This window comes from Colletotrichum scovillei (genome assembly GCF_011075155.1).
Source record: "Colletotrichum scovillei strain TJNH1 chromosome Unknown Contig00004, whole genome shotgun sequence".
NCBI lineage: Eukaryota > Fungi > Ascomycota > Sordariomycetes > Glomerellales > Glomerellaceae > Colletotrichum > Colletotrichum scovillei.
The window spans coordinates 2,785,689-2,810,503 of NW_023336262.1; the positions used below are offsets into that span (position 1 = coordinate 2,785,689).

The 24,815-nt window shown below is 53.4% G+C and overlaps 10 protein-coding genes across 10 annotated transcripts; 5 read left to right on the forward strand and 5 right to left on the reverse strand.

The window, feature by feature from the left end:
* The first annotated feature begins 817 nt into the window (after nt 1-817).
* HER10_EVM0007513 (cystathionine gamma-synthase) lies at nt 818-3,340 on the forward strand. The gene is made up of 3 exons (XM_035483040.1): nt 818-1,137; nt 1,245-1,994; nt 2,055-3,340. The coding sequence occupies exons 1-3, from the start codon at nt 955-957 to the stop codon at nt 2,832-2,834; spliced, it is 1,713 nt and encodes a 570-aa protein (XP_035335092.1). The 5' UTR covers nt 818-954; the 3' UTR covers nt 2,835-3,340.
* Nucleotides 3,341-3,363: 23 nt separating this feature from the next.
* On the forward strand, nt 3,364-7,010 carry HER10_EVM0004137 (uncharacterized protein). The gene is made up of 2 exons (XM_035473789.1): nt 3,364-4,455; nt 4,517-7,010. Exons 1-2 carry the CDS (start codon nt 3,471-3,473, stop codon nt 6,898-6,900), a joined length of 3,369 nt encoding a protein of 1,122 aa, XP_035334854.1. The 5' UTR covers nt 3,364-3,470; the 3' UTR covers nt 6,901-7,010.
* A 415-nt stretch (nt 7,011-7,425) lies between these two features.
* On the reverse strand, nt 7,426-8,194 carry HER10_EVM0004389 (uncharacterized protein; the record flags this gene model as incomplete). Its single annotated transcript, XM_035474037.1, has 3 exons — nt 7,426-7,600; nt 7,733-7,981; nt 8,049-8,194. The coding sequence occupies 3 exons, from the start codon at nt 8,192-8,194 to the stop codon at nt 7,426-7,428; spliced, it is 570 nt and encodes a 189-aa protein (XP_035334867.1).
* A 1,429-nt stretch (nt 8,195-9,623) lies between these two features.
* HER10_EVM0000757 (MCM2/3/5 family protein) lies at nt 9,624-13,031 on the reverse strand. Its single transcript, XM_035470525.1, has 3 exons — nt 12,503-13,031; nt 10,322-12,450; nt 9,624-10,270 (listed from the first exon to the last, which is right to left on the reverse strand). The coding sequence occupies exons 1-3, from the start codon at nt 12,888-12,890 to the stop codon at nt 9,689-9,691; spliced, it is 3,099 nt and encodes a 1,032-aa protein (XP_035334600.1). The 5' UTR covers nt 12,891-13,031; the 3' UTR covers nt 9,624-9,688.
* A 268-nt stretch (nt 13,032-13,299) lies between these two features.
* On the forward strand, nt 13,300-14,225 carry HER10_EVM0011641 (clathrin adaptor complex small chain). Its single transcript, XM_035481067.1, has 3 exons — nt 13,300-13,517; nt 13,590-13,818; nt 13,885-14,225. The coding sequence occupies exons 1-3, from the start codon at nt 13,400-13,402 to the stop codon at nt 14,123-14,125; spliced, it is 588 nt and encodes a 195-aa protein (XP_035335387.1). The 5' UTR covers nt 13,300-13,399; the 3' UTR covers nt 14,126-14,225.
* A 95-nt stretch (nt 14,226-14,320) lies between these two features.
* HER10_EVM0001434 (yrdC protein) lies at nt 14,321-15,951 on the reverse strand (the record flags this gene model as incomplete). The annotated part of the gene is made up of 1 exon (XM_035471181.1): nt 14,321-15,951. The coding sequence occupies exon 1, from the start codon at nt 15,782-15,784 to the stop codon at nt 14,321-14,323; it is 1,464 nt and encodes a 487-aa protein (XP_035334642.1). The 5' UTR covers nt 15,785-15,951.
* Nucleotides 15,952-16,500: 549 nt separating this feature from the next.
* Nucleotides 16,501-17,970, reverse strand: HER10_EVM0008467 (uncharacterized protein). Its single transcript, XM_035477986.1, has 3 exons — nt 17,726-17,970; nt 17,466-17,646; nt 16,501-17,375 (listed from the first exon to the last, which is right to left on the reverse strand). The coding sequence occupies exons 1-3, from the start codon at nt 17,848-17,850 to the stop codon at nt 17,016-17,018; spliced, it is 666 nt and encodes a 221-aa protein (XP_035335164.1). The 5' UTR covers nt 17,851-17,970; the 3' UTR covers nt 16,501-17,015.
* Nucleotides 17,971-18,155: 185 nt separating this feature from the next.
* Nucleotides 18,156-19,922, forward strand: HER10_EVM0002354 (FMN-dependent dehydrogenase). The gene is made up of 2 exons (XM_035472069.1): nt 18,156-18,892; nt 18,953-19,922. Exons 1-2 carry the CDS (start codon nt 18,592-18,594, stop codon nt 19,888-19,890), a joined length of 1,239 nt encoding a protein of 412 aa, XP_035334715.1. The 5' UTR covers nt 18,156-18,591; the 3' UTR covers nt 19,891-19,922.
* A 982-nt stretch (nt 19,923-20,904) lies between these two features.
* HER10_EVM0002848 (uncharacterized protein) lies at nt 20,905-22,207 on the forward strand (the record flags this gene model as incomplete). The annotated part of the gene is made up of 4 exons (XM_035472542.1): nt 20,905-21,148; nt 21,203-21,347; nt 21,468-21,995; nt 22,064-22,207. Exons 1-4 carry the CDS (start codon nt 21,033-21,035, stop codon nt 22,205-22,207), a joined length of 933 nt encoding a protein of 310 aa, XP_035334756.1. The 5' UTR covers nt 20,905-21,032.
* A 1,132-nt stretch (nt 22,208-23,339) lies between these two features.
* On the reverse strand, nt 23,340-24,733 carry HER10_EVM0011772 (GDSL-like Lipase/Acylhydrolase; the record flags this gene model as incomplete). The annotated part of the gene is made up of 2 exons (XM_035481193.1): nt 23,340-24,494; nt 24,569-24,733. 2 exons carry the CDS (start codon nt 24,731-24,733, stop codon nt 23,340-23,342), a joined length of 1,320 nt encoding a protein of 439 aa, XP_035335400.1.
* Between the last annotated feature and the right edge of the window lie 82 nt (nt 24,734-24,815).

A 24,815-nucleotide genomic window follows, 5' to 3' on the forward strand; every position in this document is an offset into this window, starting at 1 on the left:
ATGCTTCAACAACTCGTATTGTTATGCACTGGACATTATGATGAATGACTCTTCGGGAGGTATAAGGCAAGCCCTTAGCACTACGTGTCACAACATATTGACTCAAGAGCGGATCTTCGTGTACCTAGCCTACTTACTCAAGCTGTGGTGAAGCTTATTATTGATAAGAGGGAATGATAGTGTCCCAAGTATTGGACACGTGCTTTGTAAGAAATTGCAGACCGAAAGAACTTGCGATATGACACTGAGTGAGTGAATTCTCAGCCTATGTGGTATTGAACAATATCGTTCGATATGCCACAATCGACATTGTTGTCGCCAACGGCATCGTTGACAGAAGCACACTCAAAGCTCGTGGCTCAAGACTCATGCAACATCATTAGTTGCCTACATCTCACGTAAATCCAACGCATCGTGTATGCCACATCACTCAACTCTATCAAATAAGGATTGACCAAGCTTGCCTATTAAAGCAAGTCCCATCTCCATGTCATTGGAAACCACGAAGTGCTTATCCTGCCAGAAACCTTAGAGAAAATAAGCACAAGGGAGTCGCGGAGAATCTCAAATCGCAATCGGAGAACTACGAAGGATCGAACTTGCAGGATCATGTTCAGCTCGAAATCGGCATAGGGCTTACATGCGAATCGCCCGAGAAGCTGAGAGGCTCATAACTCCGAGTGGCTGTACCGCGAAAGAGTGAGACAAGTTTTGGCGAGAAACGAGTTCCACTTTGTCTTAGCTGCCCCTCACGAAGCTCTCCAGCTCCTCCTTGGGGCCACGCTAGACGCGGGGTCTCATTGATAAAGACGTCGGAATCCTCAAATGGTCCAACGGTCGTGAGCCCGCGGAGATATCAAATTATCAGGTTCCAAGACTTTATCATTTACACCCAGCCTGTCGTTTCTTTACAAAAGGATCTATCAAATACTCACCTTAAAATACGCTTCAACAATGCCCGTACTCAAGCCCAATGCTGAATTCGGGCACTGCGTGCCCCCTGAGACGCAGTATGGAATTACCACCTACGCACCCGGTTGGGAAAATGCAATCAAGTTTCGGGAGGGAGATCGGGCCACCATGGCTCGTGTTGTACACATATATCCGAGATTTGGACCCTTCGGGCCCGTCTCCAAGGTCAGTCTTGTTCTTCCTTAAGACCCCTTGGATGAACAATACCACTCTAGACTATAGATGCAAATAACCCACCAATTTTAATAATGTAGCTGACACAAGTAAACAAGGCACTCATGGCCATCTGCGCAAAGATCAAAACCCCCGAAGGCCACGGAGCACTCTTCTTCACCTCCCCGGCCTCCTTCGCCACCGTCCGCGCCCACGCTCTTCACCCTCACCGGAAGCAGCACGTCCTGACAGACGACGACCTGGGCTACCGGTGTGTAGATGTCGGCGATGTGCGCCTCTACCTCGTCACCTACCCGATGCCCAAGACCCCTGGCGTCATCGGCGCCTGGCAAAACCCGGGCATAGGCGTCTCGATCCGTCTGGCAGAGAAGCTCCTGGAGGACATTGAGTCCTTGAAAGAGGTCGAGTTCGAAGGCGCGGGAGACTCCTCGCCGCCGACAGAGTATCTACCCGAGGGCGAGGCACACGGAAAGCTGAGGGAACGTATCATTGGGCTCCTTCACCGGGCCGCGATCGATCCGGACCAGGTGAAAGCCGAGGCCAGAGACGTGTTTTTGTACCCCACGGGTATGGCCGCCATCTTCGCCGCCCATAGAACCCTGCTCGAGTACCGGCCCGGCAGCGTCGTGATCCTAGGCATCGCCTTCCATAGTACCGTTCACTACCTCCAAGACTCCTCGCCACAGGGCTACAAGCACTTCGGTCCTGTCGACAAAAAGGGTGTCGACGAGTTTGAGTCTTGGCTCGATGCAGAAACGGCTTCTGGTAGGGACGTGAGCTATGTCATCGCCGAGTTCCCCAACAACCCTCTACTAGCCAGCACTGATATCAATCGTATCAGAAAGCTTGTAAGTGACCAAATCATGAGAAATCAGGGATCGGCATACCTTGTTAACACCTCTTGATAGTCTCAAAAGCACAACTTCATCCTCGTGCTCGATGACACAGTCGGTTCCTTCAGCAACATCGACATCCTGCCCCAATCCGACATCCTGATCTCCTCGCTCACAAAGTCCTTCTCAGGCTACGCAAACGTCATGGGCGGCAGTATCGTCCTCAACCCGCTCTCACCACACTATTCCCACCTCCACCCCCTCTGGTCCAAAACCCATCACAATGAGCTCTTCATCGGCGATGCAGAGGTCCTCCTCTCCAACTCGGAAGACTACCTTCCGCGCACCGCGATCCTGAACCGCAACGCCGCCGCCATGGCCGCTCATCTCCACGCCGAAGCCTCCAAGAACCCTGGATCAGGAGTCGTGAAAGTCCTCTACCCCTCCGTTCTTCCAGACTACGAGACCTACAAGTCCTTCCTCCGTAAATCGACACCGGAGCTTCCTGAGCCGGGCGCGGGCTGTCTACTGAGCGTCGACTTTGACTCCGTAGACGCTGCGCGCGCCTTCTATGACCGGTTGGCGTTTTACCCGGGCCCTCATCTCGGTGCGCACCGCACGCTCTGCTTGGCGTATAACACGCTCGCGTTCGGTAAGGACCCCGACGAGGCGGCGTTCCATCGGTCGTATGGCATCTTGGAGGAGACTGTGCGTATTTCTGCTGGATTGGAGGATGTGCAGGACCTTCTTGATACACTGGATGATGCGTTGGCTGTTGCGAGGGAGGTCAAGGAGAAGTTGGCGGAGGGTCCCACGACCGTGGAGGCTGCTGCTGGTCTTGGTGTTTCTGCCTAGCAGTTTGCCTTGTTCAGCTGGGCTGATTTTGAGGCAGAGTAGAACTCTCGGCCAATAAAGTAGGTTTATGGATTGTTTTCTGCGAATCACGCTAGATTCAAAGTCCGTACGGCATGCCTTTCTCCAAATAATTTACATTCCGGCTGATCAGGCTCTCCTTTACGCAGGATTAGGAGACAAAATTTGCCCAGGTGGTGTCTAGAATACACCCCTCATCATCAGGTAAGTCTGTGTTGCTGTCAGCTGAACGTCTGCTTTACACACACCACTTCTTACACGGCCATTCCCTCCGATTGGTCAGTTCTGCATGTAATGTGCCAAGTAATTCAGCCCAAGACCCAGCCTGCTGCGTGCTGCTGTGCCAAGTTGCCAACACCCACGTTGCACAGTTAAAGCCCAATCTCGTGGGGAGAGAAAGCAAAAGAGATGGCTAACCCAACTAAAGACGTACTCGGCCTTTCATTTCACATTGTTCTTCTATTTCCTCACTATCCTCACTATCCTCACTATCCTCACTATCCTCACTATCCTCACTATCCTCACTATCCTCACTTTAGCCTTCTCCCAATTATACGCTCTCGTATACCACCATACCACCCAATAGTCATTACCATCACTATTAACTAAGACTCAACAATGGATGATCCTAAAGAATACACTGTCGGCTGGATATGCGGTCTCCTGATCGAGTTTATCGCGGCGAAAGCTTTTCTTGACGAGACGTACCAAAGCCCTCCTGAAATTGCACATCACGACAGTGGCGATATTGTCTATGCTCTGGGCAAGATTGCGCGCCATAACGTCGTTATTGCCGTCTCACTTAACGGGGGGAACAAACCAGGTTCATCAGCGGTAGTGGCTAAGCGTATGCTGAACAGCTTTCCGCATGTGCGTATTGGGTTGATGGTTGGCATCGGTAGCGGTGTGCCCAGCCCCGAGCACGATGTACGACTTGGCGATGTTGTGGTAGGCAGTTCTGTTCGAGGTGAAGGTGGCATTGTCCAGTATAGTTTCAACAGACCGACTCAAAGCCAGGACGCTTCCTTCGAGCAAACGATGCCTGTGAATCAACCGCCGGTCGCTCTACAAGCAGCTGTCTCCACCCTCGAACGTCAATATGGACTCAAATATCTTCAACTTGAGAGGAGAATCGAAGAAGCGTCAGCAAAGCGGGGTTACCTACAAGATTATGCGCGGCCCAATTCACACAGCGACAAGCCTCCTGGATCAAGCATTCTTCATCCAACCTCAGCTGACGAATATAGTGGCGAGTCCAGAGAGAATTCGACTTATCCTGTGAAGGAGACGCCGAAAGACAAGTCTCAGATCCACTATGGACTTATTGCGAGCTCAACCCAGATCATGGACAATGCCACCATGAGAGATCAACTGGCAAAGAACACAAACATCCTTTGCTACGAGACGGAGGCAGCTGATTTATCAAACGATTTTCCATGCTTAGTGATCCGTGGTATCTGCGACTACAATGAAGCACAGAGGAACAAAAAATGGCGAGGATTCGCAGCGATGGTCGCGGCTGCTTACACAACGGAGCTTCTGCGCTTTGTGTCACCGCGGGCATTGGATGCTGATAATATACCCAGCGGGTTGTTAGGCAAAGGTCAGTGTGCAAGCCCGCCTACAATATCACTCTCTGACTTTGTGTACCTACTTCTTTTTAGGGAAGCGCGGCCCTATGAATCATGACACGACCATGACAAAGATCGCGATGATAACCACAAGGAACGATCACGATGTCAACGAACAGCGCGGTGAGTATGGCAACGCTCTCCGGGCTGTAGCAAGACAAGATCGCGCCAGCATGGCAGCGGGTAGTTTCGGAGAAGACGCAGACTTCGATCCACCGAGTGGCCAGTATGGCAACGCCTTTAAGGCTGCGTTGAAAGGAGGCCATGGCCCTGACCGCTATGGTGCAGGCGCTGCATTGAAGAGAAGCCGCAACGACCTGTTCCAGACGTGGCTCGGCGAGGCATATTTAAACGAAAATGCTCGCCGAAGCCTTCGCTTCCAATGGGAAATCCCTGCAGTCTATGAGAAAATGCGACGAAAATCACTGCCTTCAGATGGAAGTGACGTTCTTGACTTGTTGTCAGGGTTCATCGTTCTGACTGGTGCAGGGGAAACATTCGAATGCTCCACATGCTCCGATTTCCTGCACAGGCGATGGCGTTACGCCGGCTCAATTGCACTACGAATCATGAGCATTGGAATCAGACAACTTCGATTTGGGGAGATGATATCCTCGGATCTCCTGCAACACAAAGATCCTACCGCAAAACACTTTGACATGGATGGATTTCTTGTACAAAATTCAACGACGCGAGAAATAGAGGTTCGATTTAATACCTATGGCCATGAAGCAAGAGAAGTCATCGCGGCTATGACGTGGATCAGTACAGCCATGCGACCGACTCCATCAACACCTACAAGCACCAGTCCAAGGCTATTCTGGTCGACTAGCTTATCCCATGAGCTTGGCAGCTCACTTCGCCCACTAGAAGAATGGCATCCCGTTGCTTCCCCTTGGTCTTCCTTCTGCTGGACGAAACTCTTTGACACTGGCGTTATAGCTTCGTGTTTCATCCTACGAGACTGGGGGAAGGGCCTTGAAATGTCATTCGATATGATGGTTCACCTTGCTGCAGTAGAAAACTACCACTCGCTGAACAAAGGAATTGTCTTGCTTGGCTTTGCCACGGCACTCATTCCGGTTGAGCGGTGTACAAGCTCGAAGAGTATTCAATGGCATTTTGAGGCTGTTGAAGATCCCATGGGTGGTTTTATAGAACCATCTAAACTGCCGATACAAGGGACTTCACAAACGTTCCAGGATAAGGCAGAATTCCAAGGCTCAAAATGTTTTATCGGCTGGTTTGAGGAAGCACATGTACTACTTGGAACTGAAAAGCTTCTTGGAACGACAAGCATGACCTGGAGCCAAACTGTCGAACGTCCCAGGACACTCCACCAGACGGGAGTTGAAGGCGGTGGCCAGATGGTTTTCTCTGCTGGCCCCATCAGCTTCGCCCCGCAAGGCATGGCAACCTTTGCGTTCATTTCTAATGTGCAAAGATTTGAGCCGACGCAACAATACAGGCAGTCACTGCATGCATGCCGGCGAAGAGTCGCACTCATCATCGACGCAGAAACTAAGCAAGCATGGCTCGTCCCGATACTCAGCTTGATACTACACCTCTGTCACATGTACTGGATGGACGTCAACAAACAATCTCGCAAGAAGAACCCCATACCGTTTGCAAAACCAGCACATGATGGCCATCGAGCGGTGCTAGATGCCATCGAGATGAAGGGAGACGTGGTTGTGCTGGGAACACTCGGAGAACCCGACACGGAAACATTACGCCAGCTTTTCTTGCGGATACATGCGTCTCTTACTCAGACAGCCGAAACGAGGGAAGAACCAAGAAACAATACTATTCTCGCGACAGAGCTAATGGCAATCATCGATACCCCTTTCCAAGGGAGCGCGTTACGAGAGGTTGACGCATCCGGCTCAGAGAGCCTGGTTAGCTCTTGGAAAGCTATCGTAAAACACGTTGACGTTGTTGGAGTTTGCGCAAAACTCGGGAGTGCCATAGAGCCGCTAATTCCACCCTCGATTCCAATGTGTTCGACTTGTTGTACGCTTCCAGCACAGAGATACTACCTAGCAGCTCACATGCAATGTCTCTTAGCGCTCTCTAAGACAGCAAAAATCAGCACAAATTCCCTCAGGAATGGCTGTCAATTAGGTCCTAGGACTTTCTGGTGCACTGAGTCCTCACCATGGTCCAGCTGTACTAGTCCTGGCCATGCACGTATTCGGAAGGATAACACACCTTACGAGGGGCTCCAATATATATCAACAAAGAAACCAAGAGAAAATCTCTCTACGGTAACCATAGATCAAGTCAAGGATGCAGGGATCGTTGTCACTAATGTTGTTGATACTGATGTCGTTGATACAGGTGTTGTGGTATTCGGAAGAGAACACATTGGGATTGAGAAGTGGCTAGAGAAGATCCGTCTGCATTGGACTAGATGATGGTTGATTCAAAGGGCATTGTTGTTCCAGACGTCTTGAAGATGAACGTGATGTTTCATGTCTTTTGTAGAACCGATAGCAAAACTGTACACAGGCCCTACAGACCGACGAGAGTCTGCGCCTCAACACTCGCTTGAGAAATAAAATAGTCTGTTATGATGTGCTTTACCTTTCTTTTGACTACCTGCATGTTCTTAAAGGTCGGTGTCAGGATACGTTTTGGGCAGGTCTCTGCACGTTCCATACCCCTTTTGTGCTGGATTTGCATTATTCTCCATAGGTTGCGTATACAATCGCTATGTCGAAACTCTGCTCTTGCCTCCGTGTGCCCATGTTCTCAGCTTGAATCCATCAGTTAGCCTTGCAAGGCATTCATAGAAGCCACCTATTCAGCGAGAACCCCGAGCCCAGCCACTAAGCAGAGGTTGTGGCCTCTTCCTTCTCAGGCTTACGACCGACAACCGAATAGCTGACATCAACCCATCAGCACATAGTATATTTCGATAGGCTTGTTGAAGTTGATACTCACATGGGGAAGTAGGCGTGATAGCTCCTGTTCTTCAAATCCTTCCGGACATTGACGAGAAAAACGTCGACCTCGTCGCGGGTCCAGCCGTGAACGCGGGTGAGCAGCGCCATGCATACGGCTTCCAGGGCGCTGGAGAAGTTCTCGTGACACCAAAGGCCAAGTTTCTTGTATCTATCGCAAGGTACATGTGGTGTCAGTTTGAGTATATCTCCCGACCTGAGGAATGCCGAAACATGTTTCATCCCCCAGTAGGACGGGGAATCGAGAGGAAAATGGAAGAAAGTATCGTTGAAATGCACATACTTCTCATCTTTGAGCCAACCATTCATAGGCCACTTGAATATCTGGAGCTCGACGTCGACAAAGCCAGCCTCAACAACAAGACTTTTGAGGGTAGATACGTCGACGAACACGCGGCCCATCTTTTCGGACCCAGAACGGATGAGATCGACATACTCGTGAATCGAAGAGTCCTTAGGAAGCGTGCCATCATCGGATACGGGGTCGACTTGATTCTCGAGAAGCTCAAGGTATCCGCCTGGTGCAATGTTGCTGAGGCCGGAGGTCAGCGATTCGCCCGATTGAACAGGTTAGCGGATATTGTTCGTGGAATACTAACTCGTAGCATTTTTTGAGGTATTCTTTCCAATTTGCAATGCTGGCGTTCATAAAGCGGCTGTGGATGTAGTGGAATGGTTCCGAGTACGTCCACTCTTCTTCGACATCGTCTATCTCGAACCTCACATTGGGGGGCACGCTGGCCATCTCAACATCAGCTCCGATAAAATGGGATTAGGTCTTCACTTGATATGCAAATCTGACTTTCAATTGCTGCTGAGGCGCAGAGAGATCGATACCCAGAATCTGGAAACGTAAGAATAGCATGGTAGAAGCGGATCGTCACGTCAAGCAAGTTCAGGGGCTCCAATGAAGAAATGGCCGCAAATTTACCTCAGCTTCGGGATGCAAGTTTCCGAAATCAACGGCCCAGACCCCGGTCCCAGTCCCGACGTCGAGAACGCGGCCGACTTTGGAGTCCGGTTTGCACGGAGGGGCGAGGCCCAGTTTGCCATCGAGAGTGTAGATGAAGATCTCATGTTGTTGATCTATTCTTCTAAATCAGGGAATCGGTCAATCAGAGCATGTGCTGCCTCCATTCAGAGCGCATCAGAAAAGCGGGCGCATACCTAATCTGTCACTCTCTCTTGCATCGTTGGGAAATATGTATTTTGCGTTTGGGTTCAGTTTTCCAGACGCCGTACATGACATGAGTACTGAAACGGAGGGAGGTATATATTACTGCCGTCCTTGTAACGATGGTAGGTTCTGCCATTCTCGATGCGGTAGTCGAGAATAGATGCGGTGATGCTTGTACTCGAGGACGCGATGCTCTAATGTTCTGTTAGAGACAGTTCAACACCATGCCACCGCACAGAGCTGATGGTAATAGGTTAAAGGATGCAGGTTGGCCTACCTCGAGATCCGACCCATTGTATTCAGAAGCCTAGTACGAAGAGAGAAAGGTGAGTATCGAGCTCGCAAAATTGTGGTAGCCACTACTAGGTAGTTTGTAGAACAGAATACAGACCTCATCTCCTGGCACGATCACAACCTCGTGGGTGAGCTCAGCCATATTTGGTAGCGTACGACTGCTTATGAGCTGGTTCGGGTTGCTCGAGCCTCAGTCGATGCCTGGTATCTTCGACTAGGTCTCAATAGAACTCTCCGCAACAGAGTCGAGGTCTGGCTCACACTAGTGTAATATGATCAAATAAGTCGAACAATAGAACGAGATGAGGCGCCCCTTTTGTCTTACTATATATGGGCAATGAACCCCTCTTCCAAAAGGGACGGATGAAACCATATACCCGCGATACCAACCCATATGCATATGCGTGTCAACGGCTCGGTTAACCTTTTCTGCTCATTTGCAAGGATTCAACTGTGGAGATATTGCCAGAAGTGCTTTTATTGCAGGAGACCTGCGATCAAGTGGTGCTTTCTCAGAAAGCCGTGGACCTTACAGATTGGTTATGCTTTACATCTCAGCAGTTGCTCAAATTCGTAAGATCTGCTTTGGCTTCATTATATATCTCTCTGCAAGTAGTCTTGCAGCTTGTTAAACGGAAGAGAACAAGAAAAGACGAACGCCAAACTTTCCCTTCCTCTTCGGGTCCAACGTACCAGAAGCCCACACATTCCACATAATCTCATCTACAAGGGCGTCACACCATTTTTCTATTCCTCCCGACTGTTCTCTTACACCATTGCAGTCACTCTCCTGACAGTTCTCCTCGCGCCTTCACCGCTAACCATGATAAGACCCTCCATCTCCAACGTCCGCATCGTCTCGTTGAAGTCGCTCTGCTCAACCGGCATGCTAGCCGACTCGCTGAGCCTCCGTGCAACCTCGGCCCACTTGACGGTCTGTCCGTTGCTGGTCAGCTCGTCGAGCAGGTGGAGCACAGCGTTCTTGATCTCCTCCTTCTTGCGGCGATCGGCAGCGCTCGTGCCTTCCGTCAGGAGACTCATGTCGATGCGACCCTGGGAGTCGGTGGCGGCAGTCTTCAAGGCAGAGCGAATGAGACGGGCGGCTTCCATGACGTCCTCACGAACGACGGTCGTAGATAGACGCATCTTCGCGTGAGCTTCGGACAGACGGATCATGGACTCAAGCTGACGGGTGGTGGCAGTGATGCGCTTCTCTGCAGCGCGGACATCCTGGCCGAGCTTGCGCATCTCGAGGTACTGATTGACCAGCTCCTGGGCGGCATCTTGGGCGATCGTAGGCTGTATTTGCGAGCGAGCGTAGGAGATGTAGGTGGTGAGGAACTCGACAGGCTGAACACAAGTCAGAAATTGTCAAAACGATGGGAGCTATCGGGCACTTACGAGAATATCGTCCTTCTGCTGGGCAGACTCTGGGTTATCTTCCAGGTACAAGGAAAGCAGATGGCGGGCAAGACGAGCATCGCTTTTCTCATCCGCGCGATCGAGAATGAGGTAGACCAAATCGAAACGAGAGAGCAGAGTTGGTGGCAAGTCAATGTTTTGAGGCACGGGCAGGTCAGGGTTGTAACGACTGCCAATCGGGTTGGCAGAAGCCAGAATACTCGTCCGGGCGTTCAAAGTGGTGATGATACCGGCTTTGGCAACGGACACCGTCTGCTGTTCCATCACTTCGTGGAGAACGGAACGAGTTGATTCTGACATCTTGTCGAACTCGTCGATACAGCAGACACCGCCGTCGGACAAGACCAGGGCACCGGACTCAAGAACAAGCTGGCGAGTCTCGGGATCTCTTGTGACGTACGCAGTGAGACCGACAGCTGAGGAGCCCTTACCGCTGGTGTACACACCACGAGGAGCAATCTTGTGCACGTAGGAGAGAATCTGGGACTTGGACGTCGAAGGGTCACCGCAGAGCAGGACGTTAATATCGCCTCTGTATCTGGGGCTGCCACCCTTGGTGAAAGTCTTGTTGGTGCCACCGAATAGTTGCAGCAAAATTCCCTTCTTCACGTCGTCCATCTCGTAGATAGATGGGGCGAGTGAGCGAGAAAGAAGATCGTAGATGTCTGGCCTGGCAGCGGTCTCCTTAATCTTCTCTTCCTCCTCTGGGCTGATCTTCTTGGTTTCTTCCATGTTGGGGTCGTTGCTAGACTCTTCTTCTTCACCTTCAAGGCCGAGGGTCGAAGGGTCGACTCCCATCCTCTTCTTATCCACCTTTTGAACGTGCAGAACATCGACATATGTCTTGTAGATGCTCTTGATGGTTCTTTGGCGAGGGTTCACACGCACAGGGTTGACGCGGAAAATACCCGTAAGCTCGACACGGTCACCAGCTTTGCAGAAGTCCACCAACTCGTTGTACACGCAGACTGAAACCGAATGGGGCGTTTGTCCGGCAGGAACCGCGTCGGGAGTCTCCTGAAGCTTGATCACCTGCTTGTCGTCGAAGACACAGCGGTTGTGGATGATCTGCATGGAGTTCTTGGAGGCACAGCGAGTACGCGGGCACTCGGTGGGCTCACGGATTTTGCCTCTGTCGAGACCAACGTTGACTGAGTGGTTGCAAACGCTGCAACGGAAGAACGCGTCCTTCATGTCTGGGATGACTGGCGTGGTGCGAATGACAAGACCCTTGATGGTGATGAGCCTGTCCATATCTGAGGGGTTCAGGTCTCGAAGGTTGGTCGTCTTGTCCAGTCCGAAAGGTCGGACCATGTAAAGCAAGCCAGAAACCTCGTCTTCCTTGGAAGGGAGGTCCATAGTAGGTCGCGGTGTCGGGGCATCAGAGCCAGCATGGTCTGAGCTCGGGAAGGCAATCTCGGAGCTGGGTGCAGTGTTGCTACGCCTAGCCGCATCGCCAGCACTGCTCTGAGAGGCACGTTGTCTTTGGTCTTCGGCTCTTGCTAGCTCTACCATCATGTCGCTCACTGACTGATCCATGATGGGGACGATTTCCTGCGGGTAGGCTTGGAGGTGGTACCAGAGCTTGCGTGTTGGGGGGTATGTGTTCAGATCGGCGACGTTGAGATGGAGCCTGGCGGTACCGAGAAGAAGCATGTTTTCCAAAGCCTCCCAGTATGGCTTGGACTCGGCGTCGGGGGCATTCTGAACCTCTGCTTCGGTCCAGCCCTCCCTGTACAGCTGGTATTTACGTGTGAAGTGCCTGAGGAAATCTTTGAAGGCTGCGAATGTGTCGTCGACTGAAACCGTGGTACCCCAAATGGCACTCTCTCCCTGTCCACCAAGACGATCTGCCTCTGACGTGTTGGGGTCTGGGTTGCTGAACGAAAGTGCATCGGAGCCCGGGGCGTCGGTGGTTACTCTGCCTTGAGGATCCAAGACAATGCGGCGGCGGGGTGTTCTGATGCCTTCTGAGTTGATGTCACCTCTGCGGGAGCGAGATGCTCTATCAGAGACGAAAAGACCACTGCTTTCACTGCGCAAGTCTGACTGAGGGGCCCGCATCGGTCCCGGGCTGGAGCTGGCTTCGTATCGGATTGGTGACGATTCTGGACATACAAGTCAGTACGTTGCACGCATATACACTAATGAAGTGCTTACCTCTCATCATACCGCTCGCACGCGGTGTCCTGTCTCCGTCGCCGGTAGATTGGGTGTCAATGTCTTGACGCAGTGGTGAGCTGGGAGCAGGCCCAGCGGCGGTGCTCTGGCTGTTGCTCATGTTCCGCAAGGGGGACGAAACATCGCCATTGGCAGGTGCATTGCGACGACCATTGGCAGACTGCGCCGGAGAGGATTCATAGAACAGAGGGCTGGATGCAAGCTGGGACCGGCGGGTTGTGCGAGGGGTCTCTGCAGGGCGTTGTTGCGCCTCTTCGTCTGCCGGCGCGGGAGTGCTGCGATCAGCGTCCGGGTTGTTTCTCGTAGAACGGCGGGGAGTTCCACCAGCCGTTGAGCTTCTTGTCGACCTTTTCGAAGGGGAAGACATTTTGTTGATTTTGACGTTCGTAGTCTTCCTTGCGGGTTGTTGGTCGAACGGGGGGAAAGTGGGATGCGGGATGCGACTGAAAGAATATGTGCGTTGCTGGGGAGAGGGGAGGTGTGGAGAGGCGTCGTTCAGGAGCAACTAAAAGGTGGGCTGCATTGCAATCTCGAAAAAGCACTTTACGCGCTCACCCGGTCTGAACGCGTCCTAAAAAGGAGTTTCGCGTTTTCCACTTTACGCGCTGTGGAAGCATTGGCCTGTGCGTTCCATCTACCGCCCATGTCGCTGGGGCTACCTTTCTGATGGGGGCTCGAAGCTTGGTGGATCCCCATATCCCTGCTATCCGGCCATCGGCGAAACCACCCACCGACTTGCACCGATTCTGGGATGCTGAGGTGGTCAATTGCATCCCGCCAGAGCTCCCTACCAGGCACCGTTGACTAAAGTGACATTACCCAGCAACCCACCAACAAGCGCAATCCGGCGCAATAACACCCCAAACGACCGTCAAGATGGCTCCTGGAATGTCCCTTTTCTCCGTCAATGCGATCCTGATCCTCAGCATTGAGGACGGATCGCGGTTATTCTCCAAGTACTACAGCGCACCCCACCAAGGTACACAGAAGGACGGTATGCGCTGGCTCTCCCCCCTCCCACGCAGAGCTCTGGAGCTCCATGACTGACGGGATCGATCCACGATAGGCCAGACAAACCCCTACCCCGATGTCAAGTCGCAAAAGGCCTTTGAGAAGGGTCTTCTGGAGAAGACGGCCAAGCAGACCGGCGATATCATCCTCTACGACAACCGGATCGTTCTGTACAAGATGGAGTCGGACGTTATGATGTACGTCGTTGGAGGCGTCGACGAGAACGAGGTTCTGCTTTACAACGTCATTCTGGCCCTGAGAGATTCCCTGCACCTCCTCTTCAAGTAAGCTATACCCCTTTGTGTTCCCTGGGAGCTGCAGGTAGCTGGTGGTTCTAACAGCTTTGTCAGGCAATCTGTCGACAAGCGCACAATCGTCGAGAACTACGACCTCGTCTCCCTCGCTATCGACGAGATTGTTGACGACGGTATCATCCTCGAGACCGACCCCACCATTATCGTCCAAAGAGTTAGCAAGGCGCCGGCGCAAGACGTTGACCTCCGCCGCATCGACCTCAGTGAACAAGGTGTCAACAACCTGGCCCAGCTGGGTAAGTCGAAACTGGCGGACTGGCTGCGGCAAGGCTTGTAAGGGGTTGGCCCCGTTGTAAGGGAGAGGTAAAGAGAGAGGATGGAGATATAAACCAGGGACGGTTGTGCAAATGGGAGTTTTATGGTGGCTTCTAAAGGGAACGCATCATTAAAAGTATAGTCCTCTGAAATGGGGACGTCATGACGAATGCCTCGAATTTATGCTTGATTCTATTTTTTTGTCCAAGAAACCCGTCTATGCTCGGATCTCGGAGGCTGCCTTGCGGAGCCTGTTCATTACCGCCTCTGCAATGTCATTTCTGTCATCGATACCGTCCACGAAGATGACACTGGCACCTCTTCTATCCAGATCCCTTAGCGCCGAGAAAAGCCCCTGAGCGATCCCCCTGATGTCATCGCCCAGATCTATGTCGAGGATCGTCGCCATGGGCTTATCCTCCGCGTCCTGAAGCTCGCCCTCCTGTACCTCGTACGCCGCTTCGTCCCTCGCATTCGCCGCCGTAGCCCCGTCGACATGAATCTTGGAGACTTGCAATGCGCCATGGTGCAGACCACCCGCAATCTTCCACCGTCTCGTGCGAATGATACCAATCTTGAGCGGACTCGGCCCCGCGCCATTCGTCGCAGTCACGTCGCCGTTCTGCTGGATCAGCGCCTTCTGCAGGTCCTCGGCAATGATACCCTCGGCACCCGCCTCGCAAGCCCACTCGTACAACACAACCTTTGCCTTGGGGCTGTAATGCTTATACTTCATCCCCGGCGCCCGCGGCGTCGCCTTGCCCATCTCGCTCTCGTCTTTATACGCCTTGACGACGCCCTCCCAGCCGGGACAAGTCCGCAGCTCCTCCATGCCCACGCCGCCGGGCCTCAGCACGACGGGCGGGTCGCACAGGCCGTCGACGACGGTGCTCTCCACGCCGACCTGGCACGCTCCGCCGTCCAGGATGAGCTCGATGCGCCCTTCCAGGTCGTGCAAGACGTGCTGCGCCGTCGTGGGTGACGGTTTCGTGGAGGCATTGGCTGAAGGTGCGGCCAGGGGCACGCCGGCGAGCTTGATGAGCGTCAGCGCCAGCGGCGAGGACGGCATTCGGACGCCGAAGCTCGGTAGCCCCGCCGTGACTTCGGGCGCGAGCTTGCTCGGCTCCGGATTCCTCAGCAAGATCGTCAGGGGTCCGGGCCAGAACTTTTCAATGAGCGGCTTGTAGATTTCCGGGATCGGGTCTTTTCCTGCTGCGTCGCCGTTTGTCTGCCTCTCGGACCGCAGCAGGCTCCGCAGCATGTCTAGATCGCAGACGTGCGATATCAGAGGGTTGTCTGATGGCCGGCCCTTGGCTGAGTAGATGCCCTTGACGGCGCCGCTTCTCGTGGCGTCGGCCCCGAGGCCGTAGACGGTTTCGGTTGGAAATGCCACGGGCGTGTCCTTGCTGCGCAAGTATTCCGCGGCATCTCGTAGGGCGGCTATTGATGCGCCAGAGGCTGAGTTGGCGATTTCCCAGTTGCTTAATCTCTCAGGTCCCTCTGCATCTCTGAAACTCCCCAGCTCTTGAGCCTCGACCTTCACTACTCGGGTCTCCATTGTGACTTTGTTGTTGTGTTGTGATGAAAGTAGTCGCCGGTAGTTGTGGCTAGAAGTTGTAATGCAACGACTTATACGGCGTATGAGAGAAGGTGCAAAAAGAGACGTGGGTTGAGTTTGCATAAAATTCAGGGATGGGAAGAAAATAAAGTTTACAGAAGAGGGTCTGCTAAGATGGCTTTCTCCGATATCAAAAGAAGAATCTAGATCGTCGTCATATAAGATTAATTGGGTATCAACAAAAGGTCTTCATGCAGATCAAGTGGATGGGAGGAACGGGATGGTCAAAGTTGAGTCATATGTGGGAAAAAATTCTCTGGATGAGGCTAAGTGAGTGAGGTGTGTGTGGCCGTTGGTACTGCACTTTAGCGGCGATATTTCCGAGTTTAGGGAACCGGTGGTCGGGTCTTGCCCGTCAGTAGCAGTGACATCTGCCGCTAAGGTCACCTCCGCCGATCGGCTTTCAGTGGGGCCAGTGATGTGATTGTGGTGGGGTTTGAGTCTGCTTCAGGCACTTGCCACGTGCTGACTAGCCGTGGCCGACTTCGAGAAACTCCGTCTATGAAGTTTAAGGTAGAATACTCTGTAACAGCTTCGGCTTGGAAGTTGTGGTCATGACCTCCTTTCGTCTGCTATTGAGAGGCATTTTGCAGGCTACGTGCGCCGAACAGTGATCATAAACTTTGGCATCCTCTACTTTGCACTTCTATCCTCAGGGTGCTGTTTGTGCAACCCAGTATACTAATAGCTGCAAAATTGCAGTTTGATCTTGTAAGAATCATCTAGTCACGAAATTGGCTTTGAGAGAAGGTCACGAGGTAATTCAAGCATCTTCGCTAGCTTTTGATTGCATTCTTTGTGCCCAGACGGTACCCTCGACTTTCCCAGTCTCCATCCCTAGAAGATGGCCGCATCAATGCAGAGCCCTGCCTATCATGCAATGAGATCTCCCGTCTATAATTTGGCTGACCGGAGTCAGTCTCACCATGTGTTGCATAGACTCGGTGCAAGCACGCAAGGGAACTGCGGCTCTTAGTCTCCCACACGGCTTTTGCCGCAGTCAAGAAGACTCGAACCTGCGTTCTCCTTAAGCAGCCCTGGCCCGAGTCCAAATTGGATGGGTAGCTCGCATAGCCTTCGTGATAAGATAGACATCTGCCGTGGGACGCGGCGTGGCATCTGGATCTGCCCCAGACCAGTGAGACTGTCTTTCGCTACCATCAGAGCCAGTTTGGTGTGTGCTTGAACGCAGGCAGGTTGGCCTCATATCATCGCCTGACTGTCTCCTGCCTGTTGGATTCAAGCCACTAGCCGGTGCTGAGGCTGTTACTGTTTTGCAAGCTGACGGAAGGCATCAGACAAGCTCAGCGTTCCCGTCATCGACAACGGGTTTTGCGCTAGACCATCTCAAAATCAAGATGTCACCCGTCTCCGCTAGCACGGAGCCGTCCGCGTCCGTTCCCTTTCCTTCGACTTCTGTGTCTCGTAGCATACGAATAAAGACTGCTGTATCGAGATCCGGCCCGTCGATCATGCTAATGTTGCCAGCGGTATCGTTGAGGTTCTGTAGGTTTGGCGGGAAGGAGGAGAGGAAGGACGAAAGATAGTGATTATGCAGCAGTGCCTGATGGCGAGTCGCGTATGCCAGTTCTGTTTCGGAAAGACGGGCGCGGAGAGCCGGAGACGAGAGGTAGTGGAGAGCATGTTTATCGATCTACAGTATCAGAGCAGACAGTTAGCCACACTCGGTGCCAATGTTCGAACACGCGCCGAAGTCGATTGGAGAGCTGCGAAGATTGGGTACCTTTGCGATACGAGCACGAAGGAAGCTTCTGACGAGGAACTTGAAGCGCTCAAGCTCGGTTTGAATGACAATGAGAGCGAAGTTGGTCTTGGGGTCCATGTCACCCGTCATGTCTTCGACCTTTTCGATCTGGTGCTTAATGCGATCATTGACGCGCTCAAACAGACCACCTGTAGGCCATCTGACGCAGCGCAAGTCAGCACGGCACAAAATTGAGATTCATCTGTTCGGAAAACACCGAGAGGCAGGGGGTCACACACTCGAGAAGTTCTGGGGCAGTTCGCTCTGCCACCCAAGCGCGCGTCAGGGCCTGTAAGTCGCGTGTCTCGGAGGGAATTGAGTACGAGACTGGGTCGACCTCGCGTAGGATATCGTCAATGTCCATTGTATCTGGCTTCTATAAAGGTGTGGGCTGGAACGGGTGCTATAACATGGCGAGATTACGTTTGGCGGCGCGCTGTTGGGTGACGCGAGTTCGAGGTCGAAATTGGATCGCGGGATTCTTGGAGGAGAAAGAATCGCGGGGTGCTAATTGACTTCAATGGTGGGGTCCTGCTGGAGGTGGAGCCACAGAGCTGGGCACAGGGTGCTCGGATAAGAGGGTACGTGTGGATGCAGTGACAAGAAGCCGGGGTCAAGGTATCTTTCTATCTAGTTGCTCCAGTCATCCTCATCACCTTTCGTACACAGCTGCTTTCTGACCGACATCTATATTCTTAGAGACCAAGAATACTGCTCAACTGTCTCTCAATTGTTTGCAAATAATTTTATTTGGTGATCTTGAGACGATTTACTTGGTGGTTGCTTTGCAGCTGCCGTGTTGCCGATTACATGATCGCCCCGACGGACAACGCTCACTTCCTATTGTTACCATGACGAGTAACATGGGAGCTTCGTGCCGAGGCTCCCAGCCGGGGAGCTTCCGGATCTGACACTCTTCGGAGTATTTCAAGACGCCAATGCCACCCCCGCAATCCCTCGATCTTCCCAAGTTCATTTCTAGACGTTGGGATAATATGATTCACGATTGTCAATAAGAAAACAATCTACAGCGAAGGTCATCTGTAACATCCAAACAGATTTTCTAGATTTCTTTTGAACCTTTTCGAGCTCCTCCCTTCTCACAATGGCAGACTCAGGCGATGGCGATGAGCGGACCCCTTACTCGGCCTACGCCGTCAGCATCTATCAAAACGGCATTATGGCAGGCCAATTGCCAATCGTGACAACGGATCCCAACGGCTTGCAGGCCCAGGCCAAGAAGGCCATGGGCCCAGAGTCCTTCAACTACGTCTTCGGAGGCGCTGGCGAGCTCTCGACTATGGACGCGAACCGTCTGGCCTTTCGCCAGTGGAAGATTGTCCCTCGCTTCCTGAGACCTAGCAATCCTCGGGATTTGAAAACAGAGTTATTTGGCGTGACTTATGGTACGTTGCGGCTGTCAACCCAATTTTAAAATGAGACACTGCTCTAAGACAATATCTCAGAGTCTCCCCTTTTGATGGCTCCCATCGGGGTCCAGAGCATCTTCCATGAGGACAAGGAGACGGGTCTGGCAGCCGCCTGCGCCGAGTTGCAAGTGCCGTACACGTTGAGCACGGCGGCGACCTCGACAATTGAGGAGGTCGCTAAGGTCTGTGGCGACCAGCACCGCTGGTTCCAGTTATACTGGCCCATGGATGATGACATTACGGGATCGATCCTCAGACGCGCCAGGGCCAACGGGTACAAGGTCCTCGTCGTCACCCTCGACACCGTGACTTTGGCTTGGCGACCGGCCGATCTCGACCAGGCATATCTGCCCTTCATCACGGGCACAGGCAACTCGGTCGGCTTCAGCGATCCCGTCTTCCGCAAGAAGTTTTCCGAGCAGAACGACGGCGACCAGGTAGAGGACAACATCATCAGCGCCTCGCGGTACTGGATCAGCCAGGCCTTCCCCGGCGATCACCATTCGTGGAAGGATCTGGCGCTCCTGAAGAAGAACTGGGACGGGCCCATCGTTCTTAAGGGCGTGCTGAGCGTCGAGGACGCCAAGCTCGCCGTGGAGCACGGCATGTCGGGCATCATCGTCAGCAACCACGGCGGCCGACAGCTCGACGGCGGGGTCGCCTCGCTCGAGGTGCTCCCGGAGATTGTGGAAGCCGTGGGCGACAAGCTCACGGTTATGTTCGATTCCGGGATCCGAACTGGGGCGGACATTGTCAAGGCGATCGCTCTGGGGGCTAAGGCCGTCTTCGTTGGCAGACCCGCCATCTATGGCCTGGGCATTGCGGGTAAAGAGGGCGCGAAGGCTGTCATCGCAGGGCTGCTTGCTGATCTGGACTTGACAATGGGACTATCCGGCTTCAAGAGTCTCTCCGAGCTCAAGCCTTCCATCCTTCGGCAGGTTCGGTACGGCGGGGATATGAAAGCTAACCTGTAGTATTATCGGTACCTTCGCTTTCTAAATGTAGGGTCTAGCAGGACGGCAAGCCGTTGTGCCGAGAATATTCTGTGTTGTCGCTTTCGCAATGAAGGTGTAGGAATACAAGCTTATTTTCTTTTCGGAAAATAGTGTCGATCGTAGCCCCATTCCCTTGGTCTCATCACACCTTCTCCGCGGGGCTTATTGAGATTTGACCCAGCATGGAGTCGTGGACTAACAAGCAATAAGCATATTGCGGGCCATATTTTCCCCCGCACCCTAGGTACCAGTCCCGGAATGCTCGCCATCCGGGCGTGCTTGCAGCTCGGGAACGAAAGAGCCACCGAGCTAACGTTCGGCTCCTGTCGACTGTCTTGGGCCGAGACAGGCCAAGACTATCAGATCGCAAGTGCCAATGTCCATCGCGTCAAAGCATGCCATTGGGGTCTTTGCTATTCATTCCTCACGTGGTTTGCAATCCTTCTCGCTGCAATTCGACCAACCCAGGCTTTTCTCTACCTAGCGAGAAGTCCTTCCTCTCAGCACGCTAAGATCAAATGCAGCCTGGCTGGGCGAACACTGAGCTGTTCTTCGCAAGTCAATTACAGTCAATTGTTGGGCCTTCCGGGTATCCCACCTCACAGCCACGACAAGGCTGCTGCTGGTGCCCGCCTGCAAAAGAGTTCACAGGCCTTTGCCACACTGTTCCCCTTCCATGACGAGATCATCATCTCTTTCTGGGGAATGTTCGTGATCTTCTGAGGTGCTACCACGGGCTAGCGCGCATTCGTCCCAGTTTATCCTTTCCAATAGCTCCATGGGAAAGGGTCCATCCGAGGGAGCGGGATTAAGAGTGCAGTAAGCATATTCTTGTGGAGAGCGGGCTTGTCTCTGAGTAATCTCGTTGCAAAAGAGTCTCATCACAAGGCGTCATGTTGTTGACAAGATGGGGTGATCACTCAGAGTTATCTGATATATAAGACGGCAGCGGGGCGCGCGATGTAAGAGAGATGAAGGAAGAAGCCACAGTAGATACAACCATCTCACCAGCAGTCCTTCCTTACCAAAACTCAATCAACCCTTTCTCGTGAATCTATTATACATAAGCACATAGTCACTATACCCCTCTTACAACCTCCATCTAATACAGTCCCATCAAAATGCGTACCTCATCCATCATCCTCGCGGCCGCGTCCGCCGCCTCCGTTCTGGGTGCCCCTCTCGAGAAGAAGGCCAACTACGACCCCCTTCCCGGCGGTGATATCACCATCTTGAAGTAAGTCACATGAGAAGCAAGTAGTTTGTTCATGATCTAATGAAGGGTTGATAGCTATGCTCTTACCCTCGAGTACCTCGAGCGCAAGTTCTACGAGGAGGGCTTGAAGAACTACACCGAGGCCGACTTTTGCAAGTACGCCGGTGAGGTCGGCGAGAAGTTCTACAAGAACCTCAAGACCATCTACGAGGACGAGAAGGTAAAGTTTTACCCCTGACATACCACAAAGCACCCAAAAGAGTGATCCCTAAACCCCCATCACCCGTCCTACCGGAAAACCGGTCAAAACCCAGACTAACAATCCTCCCCAAAATACCAGACCCACGTCGACTTCCTCAAGGGCGCCCTTGGCACCTCCGCCATCCCCGAGCCAACCTTTGACTTCCCCGTCGACGACGCCGACTCCTTCCTCGCCCTCGCCTCCGTCCTCGAGGGCGTCGGTGTGTCCGCCTACCTCGGTGCCGCCGCCGTCATCGCAGACAAGACCTACGTCCCCGTCGCCGGCTCCATCCTGACCGTCGAGGCCCGCCACTCCTCCTACATCCGCGCCGCCCTCCGCCAGAAGCCCTTCCCCACCCCCTTCGACACCCCTCTCGACTTCAACCAGGTCTACTCCCTCGCCGCCCAGTTCGTCACCGGCTTCGCCCCCGGCACGCCCGCCCTGCCCTTCAAGGCCTTCCCCTCGTTGACCGTCTCCCCCACGCCCAGCTCCCACGGTGCTCTCTTCGAGGGTGCTTACAAGGCTGCTGTTGATGCGAAGACTGTCCCCGCCGGAGCTACCGTCTACGCCGTCTTCTACTCTGGACTTGACACCTACTACTCCGAGGTTGCCGTCAGCGGCAACGACGTAAGTGCCAGCCTTTCTGACACTGTCTTTAAATGGATGAATCTTGTGCTAACCATGTCTTCCTGTAGTACATCGTCGAGCAGCTCCCCGAGGGTCCCGCTGGCCAGGTGTACTGCGTTCTTAGCACCGCCAACGGCAACAGCACCAAGGTCTCTGACGAGAACACTGTTGCCGGTGTCGCCATCCTTGAGATTGAGGAGGCCGACTGGTAAACAAGTGACTGTCCTTGTACCCAAAAAATGGGTTCGTGACAAAATGGTTGCATGAAGCAGTCTAGAGCACCCTTGATGAATATCTGATATTTGATACGGCTTTTATTATTATTATCTTAAATCTTCTTTGTAAATATTGGAAAATTAGCTCGAACTGGGGAAACCGCCTTGATAATTAATGCAATATTGTAACACAACTCATCTGCCTTGTGAAGCTTGCCATCTAATGTAGACCGATAAGATCACACTTTAGCAATGATGGCGCATCTCTGGTAGAAACAATGTTTCTGTCCATACCATGGTGTTTGAAAGCTACCTTACGTTTACAACAATGAAGGGCATCTATACAATAGAGCCAAGTCACTTGCTCCAAGGTCGAAAGATGAATACGTAAACGTACCTACGTACCTACCTATGTATCGACCTTACACACTGCCACAAAAAGAAAAAAGGCACCTCCCCACAAGCGTCCCTCCTTCCCCCCAAAAGTTGAACCAAAGTCACCTGACTCCTGACCTTCCCTTCATCTGGATAGGCACCCCTGTGGTATATATTCCATTCCAACCTCGTTTTCCGTCACCAGCACAGCAGAGCCCGTCTAGGTCGGCGAGGTCAGGCCAAGCTGTGTGTGAGGTGGTCGAGTAGTTGAATTAAAGAAACACTCCCATGAAGTCAGAGTTCGGGTTGACTGAGGGCCGCACTGTTAGACTCCGGCCAGGGGCGTGAATGATACGGCCAGTTATCTCCTTTCCTTCTCCTCTTTTCTTTTTGTTTCTTCTACTGATTACTGGGTATTTGAAATTTCCTCTTTAGTGGCGGAGGTGCTGATGGATGCATTCGGAATGAAGATTCTCCTTCCGAGACTCGTATTGTTTTACTGATTCTACGGCGTTTGCTACCAGTGATAGGAAGGCCTCTCTTGGGCAAGCTACAAGTACGCGTTTTATCACCAGCCAATTACACACACGACCCAATCATCAAGTTGCACGTACAAAGCCAACCGTCTGACGAATCCTTCTCGGCAAACCTGACTTTTGCTTCTACCTTGGGATTCGCTTATACACGGTCCCTATCTGACTCACTTACATCACCCTATCTCACCACCGAGCAGTCAGACCACGATATTCCTCCCCTAATTCATCCCAGAAACCCCGTCCTTGAACTTCTCAAAAATCGAGAGATCAATACCCTCAGCCATGGCCTCGTACCCAGCCGGGTTCAAATGCAAGTGATCCCCCGTATCATACTCGGCCCTCAACTTCTCCGGCGCCGCGGGGTCCCTCACAATCGCGTCAAAGTCAATCACGGCATCGTACCGCCCGCTGCTCCGAATCCACTCATTCACCCTCTGCCGCGCCGCCTCCCTCGTCGGGTCAGAGTACGGCTGCCCGTCGCCCGTGAGCGGCGTGATGGTCGCACCAAACACCGCGATGCCGAACCGGTGAAGCCGCGTGACCATCTGATCGTACGCCGCCACGAGCCGGTCGCCCACGGCCTCCTGCGCGGCGGTGGTGTTGGCCGCGGTGCCGATGTCGTTGACGCCGATGAAGATGATGGCGTACTTGATACCAGACTGCGCGATGACGTCCCTGTCGATGCGGCCGAGACCGTTGGGACCCAGGCCGTCGGCCAGCACGCGGTTGCCGCCCGCGGCCTCGTTGACGATGGCGATGGCGCTGGTGGAGGACTCGTTTTGCATGCGCGCGAGGAGGCGGTCGGGCCAGCGGTTGTTGGCGTTGGTCGTCGAGCCGCGGCCGTCGCTGATGGAGTCGCCCACGATGGCGACGGCCGAGGCGCCCTTGGGGAGCCAGCCCTCGAGGGCGCTGATGAGGTACCAGTGATCCGTCGTCGTCGCGGTGGCGTTGCCGGCGGCGGTGGCAGCGAGGTCCTGGTCCGCGACGTGGTTCCCGCTCTTGAGGAAGGACGTGGTGCGGCTGCCCGGGTGGCCGGTGATGCTGTTGGTCGTCTGGCCGTCGGCGAGGTAGATTGTGATGGAGACGATGGACTGCGCCTCGACGGCAAGGTCGATCGGATCCGAGAAGACGATTGCGCCGGTGGGCACGACGAAGCCGCCGCTGCCCGAGAAGGTGACGACTTGGAGGGAGTCGGCGTCGACGCCGCTCGTGCCGGCTGTGTTGTTCGCCGTCCGGGCGATGGTCACGGCCGTGATCGGGAGGTCTGAGCCGCCAAAGGCGTTGCTGATTTGCAGGCGGAGGGTCGAGGTCGCGAGAGAGACTTTGACAGTTTGGCGGAGAGTCGCATCGTGGAAGACTCGGCCTGTCTCGTTCTGGGCGGGAGAGTTAGGGGGACGCTCCCGAGAAAAGCCATTGCGCTTCGAGGACGAGGAGAAAGAAAACTCACAAATGGCGCTGGGGGTAAGTTGGCAGGCTCGACCAGCTGAGGCATTGTCCCCCAGACGGTGACCCATTCCCTCTCATCTCGCGCAGGATGCTGAGGGCGTGCTTGTGTCAGAGGCGAGAGGAAGAGCAAGGCCGCGAAGGCCGTCTTGAGAGAGGCGATCATCATCGCGGTGAGCTACAGAGAAACGAGTGCTGGCTGCCAGATCCACTGCCCTGAGGCCCGAATCAAAAAGGGGGGCATCGTGAGC

What these genes read in the sequence shown, in the direction of transcription:
- HER10_EVM0007513 (XM_035483040.1), top strand. Translation starts at nt 955, where the DNA reads ATGCCCGTACTCAAGCCCAATGCTGAATTCGGGCACTGCGTGCCCCCT. An exon ending in CCTTCGGGCCCGTCTCCAAG is followed by an intron (nt 1,138 to 1,244) that starts GTCAGTCTTGTT and finishes CAAGTAAACAAG; the next exon opens with GCACTCATGGCCATCTGCGC. An exon ending in TCAATCGTATCAGAAAGCTT is followed by an intron (nt 1,995 to 2,054) that starts GTAAGTGACCAA and finishes ACCTCTTGATAG; the next exon opens with TCTCAAAAGCACAACTTCAT.
- HER10_EVM0004137 (XM_035473789.1), top strand. Translation starts at nt 3,471, where the DNA reads ATGGATGATCCTAAAGAATACACTGTCGGCTGGATATGCGGTCTCCTG. An exon ending in CAGCGGGTTGTTAGGCAAAG is followed by an intron (nt 4,456 to 4,516) that starts GTCAGTGTGCAA and finishes ACTTCTTTTTAG; the next exon opens with GGAAGCGCGGCCCTATGAAT.
- HER10_EVM0000757 (XM_035470525.1), bottom strand. Translation starts at nt 12,890, where the DNA reads ATGTCTTCCCCTTCGAAAAGGTCGACAAGAAGCTCAACGGCTGGTGGA. An exon ending in TGCGAGCGGTATGATGAGAG is followed by an intron (nt 12,451 to 12,502) that starts GTAAGCACTTCA and finishes TTGTATGTCCAG; the next exon opens with AATCGTCACCAATCCGATAC. An exon ending in AGCAGAAGGACGATATTCTC is followed by an intron (nt 10,271 to 10,321) that starts GTAAGTGCCCGA and finishes ACTTGTGTTCAG; the next exon opens with CCTGTCGAGTTCCTCACCAC.
- HER10_EVM0011641 (XM_035481067.1), top strand. Translation starts at nt 13,400, where the DNA reads ATGGCTCCTGGAATGTCCCTTTTCTCCGTCAATGCGATCCTGATCCTC. An exon ending in CCAAGGTACACAGAAGGACG is followed by an intron (nt 13,518 to 13,589) that starts GTATGCGCTGGC and finishes GATCCACGATAG; the next exon opens with GCCAGACAAACCCCTACCCC. An exon ending in TCCCTGCACCTCCTCTTCAA is followed by an intron (nt 13,819 to 13,884) that starts GTAAGCTATACC and finishes CAGCTTTGTCAG; the next exon opens with GCAATCTGTCGACAAGCGCA.
- HER10_EVM0008467 (XM_035477986.1), bottom strand. Translation starts at nt 17,850, where the DNA reads ATGGACATTGACGATATCCTACGCGAGGTCGACCCAGTCTCGTACTCA. An exon ending in ACTGCCCCAGAACTTCTCGA is followed by an intron (nt 17,647 to 17,725) that starts GTGTGTGACCCC and finishes GCGCTGCGTCAG; the next exon opens with ATGGCCTACAGGTGGTCTGT. An exon ending in TTCGTGCTCGTATCGCAAAG is followed by an intron (nt 17,376 to 17,465) that starts GTACCCAATCTT and finishes CTGATACTGTAG; the next exon opens with ATCGATAAACATGCTCTCCA.
- HER10_EVM0002354 (XM_035472069.1), top strand. Translation starts at nt 18,592, where the DNA reads ATGGCAGACTCAGGCGATGGCGATGAGCGGACCCCTTACTCGGCCTAC. An exon ending in GTTATTTGGCGTGACTTATG is followed by an intron (nt 18,893 to 18,952) that starts GTACGTTGCGGC and finishes ACAATATCTCAG; the next exon opens with AGTCTCCCCTTTTGATGGCT.